Source organism: Nymphaea colorata, chromosome 9 (assembly GCF_008831285.2).
Source record: "Nymphaea colorata isolate Beijing-Zhang1983 chromosome 9, ASM883128v2, whole genome shotgun sequence".
Lineage (NCBI taxonomy): Eukaryota > Viridiplantae > Streptophyta > Magnoliopsida > Nymphaeales > Nymphaeaceae > Nymphaea > Nymphaea colorata.
The window spans coordinates 19,242,744-19,260,135 of NC_045146.1; the positions used below are offsets into that span (position 1 = coordinate 19,242,744).

Here is a 17,392-nt window from a genome sequence, read left to right on the forward strand (position 1 = left end):
TTTTTCAGGTAGTTTGGTTGCCGGGGTACCATACAAGTGTTTGAAAATCTGCCTTCAAGTTCATGAAATATTAATTAATATTGTATTAATCTACCTCAATATTTAAACATATTTATAAGATACTCACATAGTGTCCTTGCTGCCAAATGACTTATTAAGATTATTGTCAGTAAAATCCTAATTTATATGATGAACAAACCAATACACTTGCAAGCGTCCTAATTTATATGATGAACAAACCAATACACCTGCAAGCGTCGAACAATCATACGATCCACTAAATAACGTTTTTGAAAATTTTTTACATGGGTCAAGCATCATTTTTCAAAAAATTTAGAGGGGCCAAACGTAGAACTTGTGGAGAGGGTATGACTCATGCTAGCCCCCCTTCCCTTCGCGGTTGCGCCCTCGTGATCTTGGTCACACCCCATTTGTTCTAACTGAGACAATTTGAACTAATTCAATTATTCATTGAATTATTATGATTCAGTTGTAAATGAGTTTTGAGATATAAGTGTTTTGTAAATCTACCTCAAAGGTTGAAACATATTACTAGATATTCGTAAAACTATGTTTTATAAATCTACTCTAATTTTTAAAATAACACTAGTAAAATGTTTCATTTGTCAAATAACCTGAAACGGTTTCACTGCATATTCTCGTTGTGGATCCTCCCACTAAAACTATTTTATGAAATTGCTATTTTTTCATTTGGCAACATTTCGCAAAGTAAGCGTGCCTTAATAATAATTCATCTTTTTTGTTTATATTTTTTTGCGAGTGAAAAAGATATCTAGATAACCGTATTTTGTTCTTTTTGATTTTTCATTTCTTCTCCCCATTTGTTTTTTTTTTCTTTTAATGTTTTTTGTAGTTATCCAAAATCCGAATGCCAGGATCCTCCCTCTCATTCTTTCTCTCTCTTCCTGTGTTTGTGCAGCACTCCATTTCCTACGGTGCATTGGGGAGAAAAAAAGGAATTCCTTGTTTTGGTTCGCCGCGCCAGCACTCCAAAATTTCTCATTGAATAAAGTTCCTCGAATTTTGCCGCCGGTCTGAATTCCACTTTTCCGGTGATCGTCGGCCGCCCGATGCTGGAGTTCACGACAAACTATGTTGCAGGATCATGTCTGACAGGTACGGTTCCGCCTCCTAGCCAACAGAAAATATCTCTCTCGGACGCACGCATATACAGGCAGAGATATACTATCGGTCGTTTGCTCTCCCGGAAAGCGTTTTCCAGGGAAATTTCGTTACTTGATCGGATTACGTGGAAGGAATTTTTGTATTCATTGCTTGGGGTTCTGTTCCGGGCGTGAGATTTGAAGCTTTTTCCTGCTTTTTGGGCGGGAATTCGGACCCCGTTTTCTGGAGTAGGTTGAATTTTCTTTGCTAGGGTTTTTGATCGTTTTTCTTTTCTTTCTTTTTGTCTCTGGTATTTCAAGTGGAAAGAGAAGACGAGGGAATCCATCGTTTCTTGCATAGCGGTTTAACGTTCCTTTTAGCTTCATCATGATTGGCTTTTTAACTTCTTTTGCTCTCCTAAAGTTTAAGTGAAACTAAAAGAAAAAATGCGATTATTGGAGTGACTAGTCTCATTGGGGTGCTGTTGTCCCAGCTTGAATTGCTGGATAATCTCTCTCCCTCCGTCCCGCCACCCCCACCCGCCGCCCCACCCCCCCACTCTCTCTCTCTCTCTCTCTCTCACACACACACACACACACACACACACACACACACACACACACACACACACAATTTTGATGAGGGGGCTTCAAGAACTCGGATCAGTGGTCGAACCAAAACAGCTTCGTGGTAATTGAGGAAATTCACAAAGTCTCCTGATCCTCGCCCGAACAAATTGTGTGCTGTTTGATTGGTATCGGCTAAATTGTAGCCTAATTGTTTTGGTTTCAGAGTGGGTGTCGGTGGTGGCTGTAGCATTCTGAGGACTGGTGGAGGGAAATGAAGAGTGGCTCTTGATCTTTTGCTCTTCTCTACTTGCCTTGGATTGGGGGTATGGGGAACAAACTGGTTAGGAAGAGGCAAATTGTAGATGAGAAGTATACGCGGCCGCAGGGGTTGTATCCGCTGGGCAGAGATGTCGATCACAAGAAGCTGAGGAAGCTTATACTTGAGTCTAAGTTGGCTCCTTGCTACATCGGCGATGAAGAAGGCGGGCTTGATCTTGAAGAATGCCCCATTTGCTTCCTGGTCTGTAATTTACTTCCATTTCTTTCCGCTTTTGTCTTGCTTGTTTCGGTGTCTTGAAGTCTGAATTTTTCTTTTGGTTGACTTTTTTGCGGCGATTGTCTAATTTTCTTTCAGAGTTGTTTAACGTGTTGAGTTGAATTTATTGGCAATTGCTGAGTTTTTTTAGTAGGAAATGGCGGATGGTGTAACCAAATGGTATTTTATGAAGGATTTGGGAGTGGAACTGGTGAATGTGAATTTACCGTAATGATCTGCGGAATTGATGGTTTCCACATAATCTGAAAAGAAAACTGAACATAAAAAACTAAAACAAATGGCGTCATCCTTGGCGATGCTAAAGGGATAATAATTTGTGATGGTTTTATCCTGTAAGTCATGCCTCCCATGCTGCTTGCTGCTTCAATTGATGGTTTCCCCATAATCTGAAAAGAAAAAGGAAACTAGAACAATAGCGTCATCCTTGACGATACTAAAGAGATAATAGTTTGTGCTACGTCATGCATCCCATGCTGCTTGCTGCTTCAATTAGTTATATTATTTTATTCTATTTAGATTGGTTAGTTGTTTCCATGATTATTGCATTCTATGGAGGAGCATTCTCTTAGCCCTTATACATAGCATTAGTGTGTTCACTTCTGGAACGTAAATAAACTGAAATTTTCTTCCTTTTTTTTTCTTCTTCTTTTTACGTGCCTTCATTTTGGCATTATGCTAATAATTATGATCTTCCAAAAAATATCTACTTATTTTTCTTTTGTCTTATCTCCTAGTATTATCCTAGTCTCAACCGATCAAGATGTTGTATGAAAGGCATATGCACAGGTACTTCTTTGTTATTTCATTTAATTGGACTTGTTGCTGATGGAAGCTTGCTGCATGCTTATGTGAATTTATCTTGGCAGAGTGTTTTCTACAGATGAAGCCACCACATTCCACTCGTCCTACACAGTATCCTTTACCTTTTGATCCATTTGGGTGTATGCAGTAGTATCTGAAAAGAATAGTGATATTATTGTCAATCCATGAGATTCTTAACATTAAGGTGTCCTTTCTGCAAAACTGCAAATTATGCAGTAGAATATCGTGGTTTCAAGACCAAGGAGGAGAAGGGCAAGGAACAAATTGTAAGATTCTCTTTATTACTGGATCATTTTTCTTACAAGTATGTTCCATTACTGTGTTACATGGTGGATATAAGACTGGATTTTGTTCAGATCTGATTTTACACTCTTGGAAACTTGCTTCTTCAATCTCTATCCTTTTTTATGTGTAGGAGGAGCAAAGAGTTATTGAAGCAAAAATAAGGATGAGACAACAGGAGCTTCTTGAAGAAGAAGAAAGAATCCTTAAAAGGCAAGAGAGAAGTTTGATCGCAGAGGAAACTGAATGCGGGGATGTTACAACCAGTAGGGATGTTACAATCAGTTCAATTACAGGTTTGAATGAACCTTTAGTTTTCCCTTACTAACATGCAGATTATTTTACTAATATGCAACTTTCTTACAGTGACAACTCCGCCATCTGTTAGATCATCTCGAATGGAAGAAATTTCACCATCTCAAGATTCATTTTCTGTCCCTTTAATCAGGCAACCTATCCACACCACAAGACAGAACAGGTTTGGATGGATAATTATTTCTGTGCTTTCATAAGTTCTTATTTGGAGCAAACAATCAAAATTTGGTCATTTGATTTGATAATTTTGATTTGATCATTTTACCATGATCTAGGCTTCCTTTTGCTTTTCTTTGGAGCAAGCAATCAAAATTTGGTCAGTACCTTAAGCTATAGTTCTGTAATTCCTCTTAAATGCCAACAGCTTCATCAGATTTACAACCTTCTACAGAACCAGTTAATTAACTTACCCAATTGTTTTTCTCTACTTGTTGAAAATCATGCGGCAAAGGCCAATTTTTAACATCATCTTGTTTTTCAGTAGCTATGTACAAGCTTGCCTTTTGTTCGTAGCTCCTACCTCTATTTTGTCAACAACAAGTTTTGTAAGAAATGTTGACCTCATCTGTCTCTTGGAGACTAGCATGTATTTGTATATTGGCGCTACCACCATATTTGACTGTCAGCTGTCCGTTTCCTGGGTTTTTTCCTTGTAATATAAGAAATTGATAGCACGTATTGTAGGCTTTGTTGAGTAATCCTGGATCCTTTTTGCCTAGCCCATTCTGTTCAGTAGGCAATCATAGGTGTCTCTTGCTTATGCAAATGGACAACTATATGATGATTGGGTTTCATTTGTAAGGGATATTCTTTTTGGGGTGAGGCAGATTTTTGAAGCATATGTCCAATGCATTTGAAATATGGATCCTATGGATGCATGGCTTGAGAATATTATTGGGTGAGGACGTGAGGTAGAACTTGAAGATTTTAGAAGCAGCTGCAGTGAAGCAATGTTGTCGGGACATGCATTTGGAGAAAACTTATGTTTATGCAAACAGGAATATGGTCTGCACTTTTTGTTGAAATTCTTATCTGATGGTGGGAATAAGGTTTAGGAATTAGGGGTGATTAGTGGGTTAACCATCCCATGGGACACACAAACAAACTGGTGATCTGGTGTGGCAGACCAAATGCGTATGGCTGACACATGAACAGACTAGTGATCATTGTACTTTAGCAAATGCTTGTGGAAAATGTGTATGGACAACCAGAAGACAGGATGTTTATTCTTTGAAGATGGTTTAAATCTTCAAAGTCTTTTGGGTGCAGTTTTGATTATTAGAAACTTATCTTCTTGCATTTGAAAATGCTTCACACTGTAGTGTGTTGTGTTAAATACAAGTTGTGAGGTCATATGGATTTTGTGAGAGGTTCAATATTCACATTTAGTGGAGAGCAGTTTAATTATCAATTTTGAGTGGCACAGAGAAGAAACCACAAACAACAGTGTACAGAAGAAGATTTTTGAAAACAATGGCAAACAGAGAACCTATTTATGGTTTGTAGCTTGCTGAATGGGATGCAAAAGTAGCTAGTCCTTCACCTTGGATTTTAAATTGCATAAGGAATTAACGAATGTTTATTGTTCTTAGAGGTGAAAGTTTTAGGAAAAGTAAGCAGCATAATCAGGTGAAAGAAGGAACTACAAATGTATCAAAATGATCAATCAGATGCTAAAAGAAGGAAACACAAGCATCGCAAGATGATCAAGCCCCAAAAGAAGGCAAGATGGTCTGACCAATCCCCTTCTACAGATTAAAATGGTTGAAGCAAGAAAGTGTTAATGCTGTAAGACTAGATTTTAGTTGAAACTTGAAACCATATGGAGTGATTCAGGTGGTATTGAATTTATATTGGCAAATTGATAGGATGCCTCTTCCACAAGGAGTTGGATTGATCTTTTCTATGGCCAGCCAGAAATTTTGGTTGCATGACTTTGTGTTTCTTTTCGACCACTTTGCGTTGCAGAAAGTGTTATTTTTTCTAAAAATTAGTTGCTTGTTTCTTGCCTGTTGCATGTTATAGCTTATGCATAGTACTAGTTAACCACTTTTGCTATATCTCAATTGTTGTCCGCCATTTAGTAGCTTCTTACTTTTTCTGTTGTTTATTGCCTTCGATCTTTACTTGTGATTTTGCTCCACATTTGATTGGACCATATGGAAAGCTGCATAATCTTCTTTTAGAATTTTTGTTTTAAGTCACTAGCATGAGTGTCAACAGAGCTATAATTTTATTTACTTCTTATTTCCTTGGAAAAAGAAAATAGTACAAGCATTTGTCTGTGATTACTGAAATTTTCATGTCCTTCTTGATATTGATAAAGAAATTTTCTATTGCTTGCAGGGATGATGGATTTGATCTAGACCTAGAAGATATAATGGTCATGGAAGCAATCTGGCGATCCATTCAGGTACTTTCTGGGAGCTTTATGGAGATTGGTTCCTTCTTAAAGCTATTGAATGCAAGCATATTGGGGTGGTGGTAGAATGTGCAATTGAAATCCTCTTAACTAAAAAGCAGCACGAACTGGCAATCTGTGGTCATTTGTATAATTTTAAAATTGTTCTAGTGGTGCTTCATATTAGATTTCCAACTTCCCTTCCCTTGTGCTTTTTCTTGGACAGTATGCTTGTATCATGCACGTCTCATGATTCATGAAAGCTCTCCACTGTCCATGTAAGCTGTTAGAAAATTAAATCTTAATGGCTTCATTTGCAATGAGTTGCATTGATGAGAATAACCTTACAATCTGGTCATACAAAGTTCACAAAACCACAAATGTTCATGATTGTATAACAATGAAGGTATTTTTTTTCACTTAAATAAATGGGATGAATTTCACTGCATTGTACATGGGGAGTAATGGCTAGCCATTAGACTAATCCATGAATTATCAGCAGCTTGTTGTAGAAGGATGAGTCACTTTAACTGGTTGAGAATAAGATAAAGGATCACATATATAAAATGCCTAAAGTATATCAAAAATCTAGAATACAAGTGGAAGCTGTCTGGCAAAACTTCAAGAAAGGAGGTTGGGCTTCGCTATCGGCAAGGCAGAAGTGCTAACAGCGAGGCAATAAGCATAAGAGGAGCACCTCCACTTTGTCAGAGGAGCTTGCAAAATGACTTTGCAAACTCCACCTCAAAAGGAAATGACTACAAGTACAGTTGATCCTTTGTATGAAAAGAGCATCTTTCTTTTCTCTTATTGAAGCAACTGACTTCGAGTCCACTATTTGGGCCTATTATATATGCTGATGGGATTGATATTGTGAGAAAATGGAATGAATGAAAGAAATTTGCTGCACAAAACTAGATTTCTTTTAACAATTGAAAGTTTGTCAAAAGAAAGTTAACATTAATCTTTATGAGGGCTTTTTCATAGTCGTCCAACAAGCTGATACTTGGAGCCAAAAGAGAAAGACGAACATGTTGTCAACATTTGTCATGTTCGTGTTTCATATGCTTGTGAAAATGTGTTTTGCTTCTTAGTTGGATGACACATTTATTATAACAACAAAGTTTAGAAATTCCTATTGACAGAACAATCATATGCTTGAAGAGTTTCCTTAACTAGATTTTTTCAATGACGTTGGAGAATGGACACTTTTGCTCCATACTTAGCTTCATTGGATGGAGGCTTGTTATGCTATTTTAAGATACCGTGAAATTAATGACCTGCATTGCAAATTTGAAAAATTGGTTGAAGGTCTTAGAGTCAACTTTAGTCTTTAAGTCAAAATGACTAGGAAATTAAGTTAAATGACGAGAATGATAAGCAGAAGCTTTGGTCATTCTTTTGTTATATTATATCCATCTATATGCGATACTGTGGTGAGTGCACAAAGATCGAAGTATGTTGAAACTTTCTGCCATGTGTAGTACTTGAGCTGTTGAGCAGTATTGGTGCTCGAACTTTTGAAATAGGTGAGAGAACCTATTACTTGTTGAAATGGAGTAAGATTGCATTCAGTTTTCATTTTAAGAGAGCCTCCACTTTCTTATCATGAAAGCGAGCAACAAATAGGGACAACAAATAAATGGTTGGGACCATCGTCAGTCTTGGATTTTTAGGGTGAGGTTTTTGTTGGGTATAAAATGGGAAGTTTGTTTTTATGGGAAAAATCTTGAGGGTTCAGAAAGTTTGAAGTATAAAATAATAATAGAAAACATTATGAAAAGTTGAATTTTCTACTGATTTTCTTACAAAAACTGATGAAAGTCCAAAATAGTCATTAAAATATTAACAGAAGCATCAAATCAGGATCAAAATCAATCAGGTTTGACAAGAAATTCAATGTCTGTTTCGCAATCAAAATTTGAATTCAGCATAATTTTTCTTGCAAAATCTGATGGGTGTCAAATTCAGATCAATATCTGTGTACATGTAAAACCCAGATAAGATTTCTCATTTGTACATCTGAATTTTACTCCAAGTTTGATTATGCAATAACCAATTAGTAGAATCTGGTAATAGCTGCATCATATCCATTTGTATCTGTAGGAACAAATTTTGTTTGGATTCAGAATATTCTTTTGGAGAATAAGGCATTCAAATCTTGAGAAAGTGTCCTTTAGAAACTAGGCTTTGACCTCCCAAGTCCCAACTTGATTCATGTCAGTCAAGCTTAGCTCAGAAAATACCATGCTTACAATGATAACAAACTCATCAGCATATAGAAACACTTTTGCTATTTCTTCAGGGAAATTTTGCTGACCATGACAGGACAGTAATGGATCTTATATCAGGAGATGAGTTGTGAATTACTAGATTTAGGTGCTTTTATTGCATTCTATGAATGGATCTTACACAAGTGAAGAACCTTATGTCAGGAACCTTCCGCATAGGGTTGGTTCTATCGGACTTTGTCCACTAAAACGTGCATTTTGACATCCATGGGAGGGTGCTTTTCAATAGGGGCTACAAGAATGAGTGTCTAAGGCGGTCATACATGCCACTAGGGGAGGTATTTCATTGTAATCTGTTCCATACACATATACTTTTCCGCAATTTAGTTCAGTATTCCAATCACATTTGAATGTATTGGAAGTTGCTTGATGTTACTTTTTAATTGTGGATAGTAATGGAAAAAATATATTGATAATATGAATCATATGCACTCCAATGCAGGAGGGTGATGCTGGTCAACGGCCTGTGCCCTTTGAGGAACCTGCTTGTTCAAGACCTTCAAGTTCAGAAGTCCAATGCACACCATCTGGGTTTCCACATAGAGAACCATCTCCATCTTCTGGACTAGCTTGTGCAATTGCAGCTTTGGCTGAGAGGCAGCACATGGATACAGAACTAACTTCAGATGACAGATCCAATGGGATAGCAGGATCGAGGAACAGCACAGTTTCAGAAGGTGAGGCAAGAACAAGCACAGGACATCCTATTCAAGAGAGCTGGATTGAGGTGTCTCCAGAAAGTGGAAGGGCTTTGTCAAGAGATGATGCTGAGTGGATGGTGGATCATGTATCGGAGGTGGCAGAAGCTGGCACCAGCTATGCAAGTAGCAGTGTGCATTCTGTTTCCGATGCTGCTATTGACTGTTCACCATCTATGCCAGGCTTAGATTTAGCTAGTGATCCGTCTCCTTTGACACATCAGGGTGGGGTTGTGCCCGAGAGTTTTGAGGAGCAGATGATGCTTGCAATGGCCATTTCTCTGGCTGAGGCCCGAGCTAGGCCAAGCTTGCATGGTCCTTGGCACTTGAACAGTTGTTAGTAGCTTTATGAACGAGAAGTTGTGCGGATTTTTCTTGTTACAAAGAAGGAAATAGGTGTAGAGTACCCTAATGGGAATGAAGAAAAACAGGTGGTCAGTGGCAACATTGATTCTATTACAAAAAAATCACTTGTTATTTTTTTTTTCACTTTTTTCCTTAACTTTTCTGCCAGGATAGGGTTTTCTGCAGGAAGATGTAAAGCTATAAGTGGTTCTTTCACAATTTTGATTCAAATGACCTATTTTACTGTTGTATGTGCTCTTATACTTCTCTAGTGGAAAATGTTCTTTTCACTGCCTCTGTTCTCAGGTTCAACTGCATGAGAGGTGGCCAAGCTTCCTCATTTTGCCACGTTCCATGTGTAAGTAGGGCTGGGAGATGAGATGAGCTGCGCTGCCCATCACTTGCCTAGAATTTGACTAATCAAGAGCCTACTTGAATTCATGAAATAGGGTCAGCAAGCTGAACATGAAGAAACAGGTACTTGGCTCACTTATAATCATTAACTAATTACTTACTATTTTTACATGTATCAAGAAGTTTTTGAGGTTCAATTCCTACTCATTGTAGATCTGCGATAACATATTTATTTTGCGACTGAACCAGTCCAAGTTTGGGAGGCAGGTTATGCCCATCTATTATTCTGACATAATGACATTGTTTTTTCATTCTATTAAGGTCGTTAAAAGCCACTCATTTAGCTGCGCTTCATCCATGAGCTCCAGCTAGGTTTGGTTCACCATGATAAATGAACTGAGCTTGAAAACTTTATGTTCAGTTTGTTTGATCCATTTTCCAGCCTATATCCACTGAAATTTGTCTTTCGTTTTCCTTTTTTGCCTTTCAAAAATGATTCTGTTTAGCAGTCAAGAAGCGGGCTCCTCTTTGACCAGTCAACCGTTTGTCTTTCAATCGAATGGGTCCAAAGGAAAACCTGAATTTCTTCAATCTTCTTTGGAGCAGCTGCAGTCTCCCTTGGGCATATTTAAGCCCCAGTTGAACATTTATTACTTCAGTTGTTCAAAGGGTAAAGGCCATGGAGATTGCGCCATGACTGCTCCGGAAACAGTCACAGCCCTCCCAAGTTCTCCCCATGCTGACCTATTTAGGACTCACTGGTCTCACTTTTCAGTCCGAAGCCTCCATAGGTATTTCTAGAGAAAAAAAATTTGCAGAAAGATCTGTTTGGTCGGTTTGATTCTGTTTTGTTTGCTTTAATTTTGAAGCTGGGAAACGGACAAGTCAATGTTCCTCGGGAGGAACATGGTACTCGTGCTATCAAATTGCCTCTAGCCGAGTTTTCTTTTGTAGGCAATGCAGGATTTTTTTTTAATTATTTTTTTAATTTTTTTTTTTATGTTTAGGAATCCTACCGAGGCGAAACGACGGAGGTGGCCCCTACGGCGACTTGTGGTGATGTATGCTCATCTAGAAAATGTTCTTCTTGCCCCATGGGTTGTTGCAAATATGTAAATATTGCAGTAATTGTGTCGGTCGCGTTATTGGTGCTTACGGATATTTTTTTTTTCTATATGTTCTTCTGTTTATAGCATATGTTTCTATGACTCTTAAAAACTCGTGTGGCTTCTAAGAAATTGACGCCGTAGCTAACGTGGAGTCACTAGAATATGTTTTAGTGAATGTTTTTCAGAATTAGGATAACAAAGTTGTGCATATTCTTGTATCTCACATATAGCTTTCTTATAATGACATTTTCATGCAAAAGGTTCTGCCATTGATTTGAAAAAAAGCGCTCTTACTTGATATCTCTAATGCTGGTTTTATCGATGTAACTGTATGTAACTGTATGTCCATTTAGGGGTCTCCCTTTTGTTCATAGTCTCTAAAAGAGATTGCGCATTTATTTTTTCAGGCCTTGATTGTTGCCGTGTAGTTGAAGTGTCAGTCTAAGTGGAAAGAAATGGTGGTGATGTCCTCAAGGGCTCGCTCCGGAATTTTATTGTAGAGGTGGAACGAAAGTTCAATTCGGTGAAAAGTTTTATCACGAAACAAACGTGGAACTATATGAAACTTTACTTTTGGCAACAAAGTTTTACCAAGATGGTGGGACTTTATTCATGGTATTTTTTTACCATTAAAGTGCATGTTTTTTAATTTACGGTTGTTGAACTATTGTTAAAAATAGATCATGTTTAAATTTTCATGCAGAAACAAACATGGTATTAAAAAACCCAGAACAAACAAAAATTCCATCAAAAATTTCTGTGGTACAGCGTTTTGATTCCTGAGTATTTACTTACAAGTATTCCCACGCTACCCAAGTGCAAGACGTTCTTAAACTTAGGAGAGTGTTGAGAGCATATGCTTACTCATGGAGCAACACATCGTTACTTCAAGCCCTTGTTCGTAGGTGTCAGCAAAAGTACGCTTGCATTGCATTTAAAAAGAGGAAATGAAGCCTATTTTCAGATTATTACTAGAAGGTAGACCCTGAAAAGATATTCGATCACGTTGATAGATGATGAGATTCTCTTGATGTTAAGAAACTGCCTTAGTGTGTCTGTGTGTAAAATCAACTATACAGATATAACGTCCAACATCTAGTATTGTATCTTCAAGTGCTTTTTTGATAAATCTAAGTATAGTTATGAACTCATATGTTAAAACAATGAAAAAAATGAAAAAAAAAATTCATCATTGCCAGTGTCTATCGGATTTTTTATGAGTTGAGATAAAAGCATCGATTTCAAAAACCCTAATGAAAGCTGACTTGTACGTCAAATTTTCATTAATTTTTCTGTTTGAATTCTACGGTTTTGGTTACATGAAGTCCATCTGTATACTAAGATTCATGTAACCTACTTCAAATTGTAGAGGAAGCCAAACAGCACTCTGGCATCATATTCTAAAAGTTACAAACTAATTCCCTATACATATATGTGTGTGTGAATGCGCGCACCTAAAGAGACGCAGAGAGACAAAAAGTGAGAGAGAAGTAAGATAGAATAAATTTTTAGCAAAGCTTTTCAAATCATTCCTAAAATCATATTCAGTTAGGGTTGGACAATGGCAACATAAATCAATCCAGATGGCTGTTCCTTTCCATTTTTTTTTTTGGTATTAGGAAATATTGGATCTCATAAAAAAACTCAGGTTGGATATTTTTCAGTTACTTGTTCATCTTGGTTAAACCAGATCGCTAATTGGCCGTTTCTCAATTCTCATGTATCATATATAATCCCCAAAAACAGAAACTGAAATCAAGTTGGACACGGTTTCTACCCGGGCAGCAAAAAGACCAGCTATAAATATCTCATGTTTCTCTAGAGTTCGTTTCTGGGGACTGTTTATCCAAGATATTTACAAGATTTGCACGTGAAATCTTAGTTGATCAGAACTTTGTGTTTACAAGCAAACATGTATAAACATGATTTTAAGAATGGCTCTATCGGTGTCGGTGCATATCAGGCCGGATGCACATCGTCGTTTAGTAAAATAATAGTAATAGTAACGTTTTAAAATGAAAAATATTTTAAGAAACGACCATGGAAGCAGATAAGGTTCAGGTTCTGCCCACAACTTTGTTAAAACAACTATCTTCTGATTCTGATGTTGACAACACTGATTAAAAGGATTCATATTGAAGGGCAAATCTTGTGAACTCTGGGACCATTTCAACTCATTCTGTTTTACAAATGTGTAAAGAAAAAAAATGAAACATTTTGTGCCCGGATGACGCATAAATTTTTTTCTCTCATATTTAGCCCAAAAAGAAAATGCAAGTAGAAATAATATGTGCATCAATTTTAGAATAGTCGAAGGCAAAAATTCAGTCCTAATCCTTCATAGTAACGGTGGCAGACCTCTGTACTCCTCCATGGCTTTAAAAACTACGTCTTGCTTTGGCTTACAGAAAGAATGACTCTCCTGTGCCAACAACCGCTTTCCATGTTAATGCAAGAGTTTTTCTTTCGTCCTATATTCGAAAGACAAAGTAAATGCTTTCCTTCCTGATAATATAAATGGTTAGAACTTGGGTAGCATTTAGATTTTAGTGGATTTCACTTGATTGAATGCTGTGTAATTGAAGGATTCAGACATGAATTCAAACCATATTTCTTAAATCAGGTTTTAATCTGACTAGCATGAGATTCAATAATTATATATTATCAGATCCAATCTTTATTGGATCTCAGTCAGATATCAGACTCAGATGTGAATTCAGTTATAAATTTTTATATTGAATCTTGTTAGCTACTGGGTCAGATCACTTGAATCCATCTAAGTGGATTAAAATTCATATCAATTATCAAATATATCATATCCATTTACATCCCTATTTAATTCCTGAGCAATGGTTGTCCAAGGTGATTTGGGTGGGGGTCCCTTGATGGAGGACAAGTAGATTGATATCAATCAATGCCCATCACATGCCATGTCCTTGAATGTCCTATTCACCGGCATAACTTTGCATCCATTCTAGTCATATGCATCAACTGTGCACATTAATTGCCACATGCTTGTGGGCACACATCAGAAACTTCATTCATTCAAAGAAAAAGAGTTCAACTGAACAGAAACGAGCATGAGGATCTTCTTCACTTCAAACCTCTCTCTCTCTCTCTGCGTGTGTTAACAGTATTGGTTGACACGTTCTGTAAATTATACATCTTCATTTCATATCATAATGTTTTAACATATCTTTTGGACTTTAAAATATTTTTCGTTCATTATCATCTTATCTTTCAGGTAACTTAATAAATTGCAAACTTCATCTTGTCCAGTACAAAAATATTTTCAATCAGATACAATTCAGTCAGTTCTTCAAATCTTTTTCGAAAACAATTCAATTCAGAAACTTTTAACAACACATCTGCCTCAACTCAAGCTCGGGTTCACCTGCTCTTCCATCACCTCATGAAACTTCAAGATCAAAGTCATAATTGGGTGGTGGCCTGAACCAATACCCAAGAAATTATGATGTCTCCTTTTCATGGCCTTCTTTTTGAAAAGTAGTCACTACAGTCAGCAGTTTTGGAAGAGAAAACCACAGACTACAACAATGCAGAAATGAGCCCTAGATTGGGGCTCAACAAAGTCTACCCAGCAACGGCTTCAAGATGAGCACCATGAATTTCAGTGGGTCCTAAGCTCTGCAGACACCTTTCTTGTAAGGCTGGAAATGTTTCATGGCCATTTTCGCGCTTTTGCCGTAAGGTTGAAGATGGCGTACTTTTTAGTGGGCAGATCAGATCTGAGCAGTTCTATCAATCAGCGGCCTGCCAATGAATTGCCGATGATCAGTTAGATCTTGTACATGCTCTCTTGTACAAGCACCCCAGTCCTTTTCTTGTCAATTCTACCCATATAAATGTGATCCACATAATAAAATTGCTGTAATCAAATATATATTTTGAGACTTTATAATATCACAAGAATTGGTGGTCATGGAAATAACAATTTTGTGGTTTAAATTATGCCAGACATGGGGATTCAAAAGGTACTTGTACTATAGACCTTCATCTTGATGCCGCACTAAGAATGGAAACCTTCAAAGAAGAAAAGTTACAAAAGGAAATTGTGGGCTAAGTTGGAAGACAACAAGCTACTGTGTGATCACTTGTTTTGCCCAAGGAAAAGCAAACCTACCCAAGTTGAAGAAGATTAAGAATCAAAAGAAAAAGCCTGCATTAGACAATTGATTGATGACCAAAGTTCATGACAAAGATGTCAGTGGGGTCGGTGGTGTTGTACAATAAATGTGCATCTTCATATCTAGATCTGTTCTAACAACTCTTCATGCAATAAATAGGTGTGGATCAACTATGCCCTAAGTAATATGCTTCAAGGCTCAGTTAAGACAAAAATCTTTGTTCTTCCAAAAGAGCAGAAAACAAAAGAAAATTAAAGACCTTAAAAAGGGAGACATAGTTCAGCTAAAGAGTCCTATATTGTCTTTCAATATATATATACTTTAACCTGAATCCCGTGTTTGGCAGCTGCATGCAGAATACTTTTGAGCTACAATGGGGGTTCTCAAATGTTGGCTGATCGTTTTAGAATTACATCCAAAAAGTATGTTTGTAATGAATATTTCTCCGATATAAGACATGAAAGCCATGCACCAAGTACTGCAAGAAATATTTTAAGAAATTCATGTTCAAGAGGTGAAAATAAAAGACAAGTGAAGGCTTGGAGCAGTCCTCGGCGTGCATGGACTGAAAAATAAGTCTGTGACAAACATAAAATATTCAAGGTGAAAGTAATTTAAGATTAAAAAAATAACTGAACATTACCAACCATCCTTGATCATAACAGTCGTTTTAATTAAAATCAATACATGAAGCCAGTGGGGAGGCACATGTGGGTCTGTGTGGGCAATTGCCCACGCACACATTGTGGGTGTTTCATTAACCTGCCTAAAAATTAGAGCAAATTCATAAACACTTAATTATATGGTTCCATGAATCTGCACCAATTTTTGAAGTAGATTTATGAAACATCCACATAGTATTCTAACTACCAAATGACTCTTGAAGGCCATGTAGCAATGAGAATTCATAATTATGTCCCAAAGTTTGATGCATATTCATAAAACAGTTTAACAAGTGTTTCGTGAATCTGTCTCAATCTTTCAGGCATATTCATGGAACAGTTACAAACTGATTACTGTATCAAATAGACCCTGCACTGCAGATAACAATATATGAAATGATTAAGAAAAAGATGAGAGGTGAATTGGAAGACTAGGGATCTATGATCCTGGGGTTTAGACCATTAATGGTCAGATACAAAATCTAAGCCAGTTGGAAGGCACGGCTTAGCAACTGGTTGTAGTTCTATGTGATGAAGGAAAATTAGCGGGTCTTCTTAAGTCGTCATCACATGTAATTTAATTAGTGATAGTGGATTACATGCTGGTATCTATATTATCAATTTGTGGTTCTTTTTCTATGTTTGGAATAAAAAATCAATTAAACTTTTTTTGACTAGTAGAGATGTGAATATTTAACTTTAAAAGGACGTTTTTTTTTCTCATCTATCACTCTCTCTGCCAAGCATGTAAAGCTTGATACAACAATAGAATGCCAATAATTAATTCATACTAATATAATGTATTCAGTACTTGTTTTAGATTGTATTTAGCAGCCTTGGATCTCGGATCCTTTTTATGTCCGACCCATGCTGTAAACAAACACCAAGTTTTACCACTATGTGAAAAAAAAATGTTGAGATCCTCAGTTCCTGGTTTTACCACTATGTAAACAAACTTTTCCCACTTTTTTGTTGATAAAATGTCTCTCCCTTAAACCAATGGCATCTGAAAATCCATTGATCTCAAATCACATAAAATCTGAGATTATCAAGCACTGATACCTCTTAATAAGGTTCTCAAACTCAAAAAGTCAAGGGTCCAGATCTGCCCCCCGGTTCTCTCTGGATCTCGCCAACAGATCTTAGGATCAAGAGGTCAATCTAATGCATCTTAAGCATGCTTAAGTGCGAATCACGCCACAGCTAATATTAAGCTCACCATGATCTGTATCTTTTCAAGGGGAAGCCAGATATATAATCTAACGATTTTAACATAATTAAGCAGATGTGCTGTGTTTGTTCAACAATGGCATCCACAAACTTCAGATATAAATCTCAATTATTGTTTAAAGTGTCTGCTTCTATTCTCCTCTGATGGCTGAAGAGCTGAATCTAAGACTAAAAAATATGAAAAATTTCTCAATGCCAGACATAAAAGTTTTGACCAAAGTTTCAATTTTTTTAAAGAAACATTCATTTTCTATTGTTAACTATATCTTTTTTATACGGATTTGCCCATAAGCTTCAGTCAACCTAGAGAACGATCTTAGTATGGGAGTTTCTTTTATCATTTAAATTGATAATCACAGATTAAATTAGAAAAAAAAAAGAGAAACTTAACATATTTGTTATATTTAGAGGAAACTGCTTTTGATGTAAAACCCCCAAGCTATATATCCTTATGCCTCGAAGGTTTTAGCTTGTTTTAGAGCTTG

At 36.9% G+C, this 17,392-nt stretch overlaps 1 protein-coding gene across 2 annotated transcripts; it reads left to right on the forward strand.

Moving 5' to 3' along the window:
• The first annotated feature begins 874 nt into the window (after positions 1–874).
• Positions 875–11,012, forward strand: LOC116260963 (E3 ubiquitin-protein ligase DA2L-like). Of its 2 annotated transcripts, none has more exons than XM_031639517.2 (10): positions 875–1,137; positions 1,918–2,214; positions 2,985–3,036; positions 3,117–3,162; positions 3,257–3,338; positions 3,488–3,650; positions 3,721–3,832; positions 6,016–6,082; positions 8,804–9,881; positions 10,766–11,012. In XM_031639517.2, exons 2-9 carry the CDS (start codon positions 2,020–2,022, stop codon positions 9,398–9,400), a joined length of 1,314 nt encoding a protein of 437 aa, XP_031495377.1. In that variant the 5' UTR covers positions 875–1,137; positions 1,918–2,019; the 3' UTR covers positions 9,401–9,881; positions 10,766–11,012. The 2 variants fall into 2 exon arrangements, with proteins under 2 accessions (XP_031495377.1, XP_031495379.1); XM_031639519.2 differs by lacking the exon at positions 875–1,137 and adding an exon at positions 1,714–1,815.
• The last annotated feature ends 6,380 nt before the right edge of the window (positions 11,013–17,392 follow it).

What these genes read in the sequence shown, in the direction of transcription:
- LOC116260963 (XM_031639517.2), top strand. Translation starts at nt 2,020, where the DNA reads ATGGGGAACAAACTGGTTAGGAAGAGGCAAATTGTAGATGAGAAGTAT. An exon ending in TACAATCAGTTCAATTACAG is followed by an intron (nt 3,651 to 3,720) that starts GTTTGAATGAAC and finishes ACTTTCTTACAG; the next exon opens with TGACAACTCCGCCATCTGTT. An exon ending in CAATCTGGCGATCCATTCAG is followed by an intron (nt 6,083 to 8,803) that starts GTACTTTCTGGG and finishes ACTCCAATGCAG; the next exon opens with GAGGGTGATGCTGGTCAACG.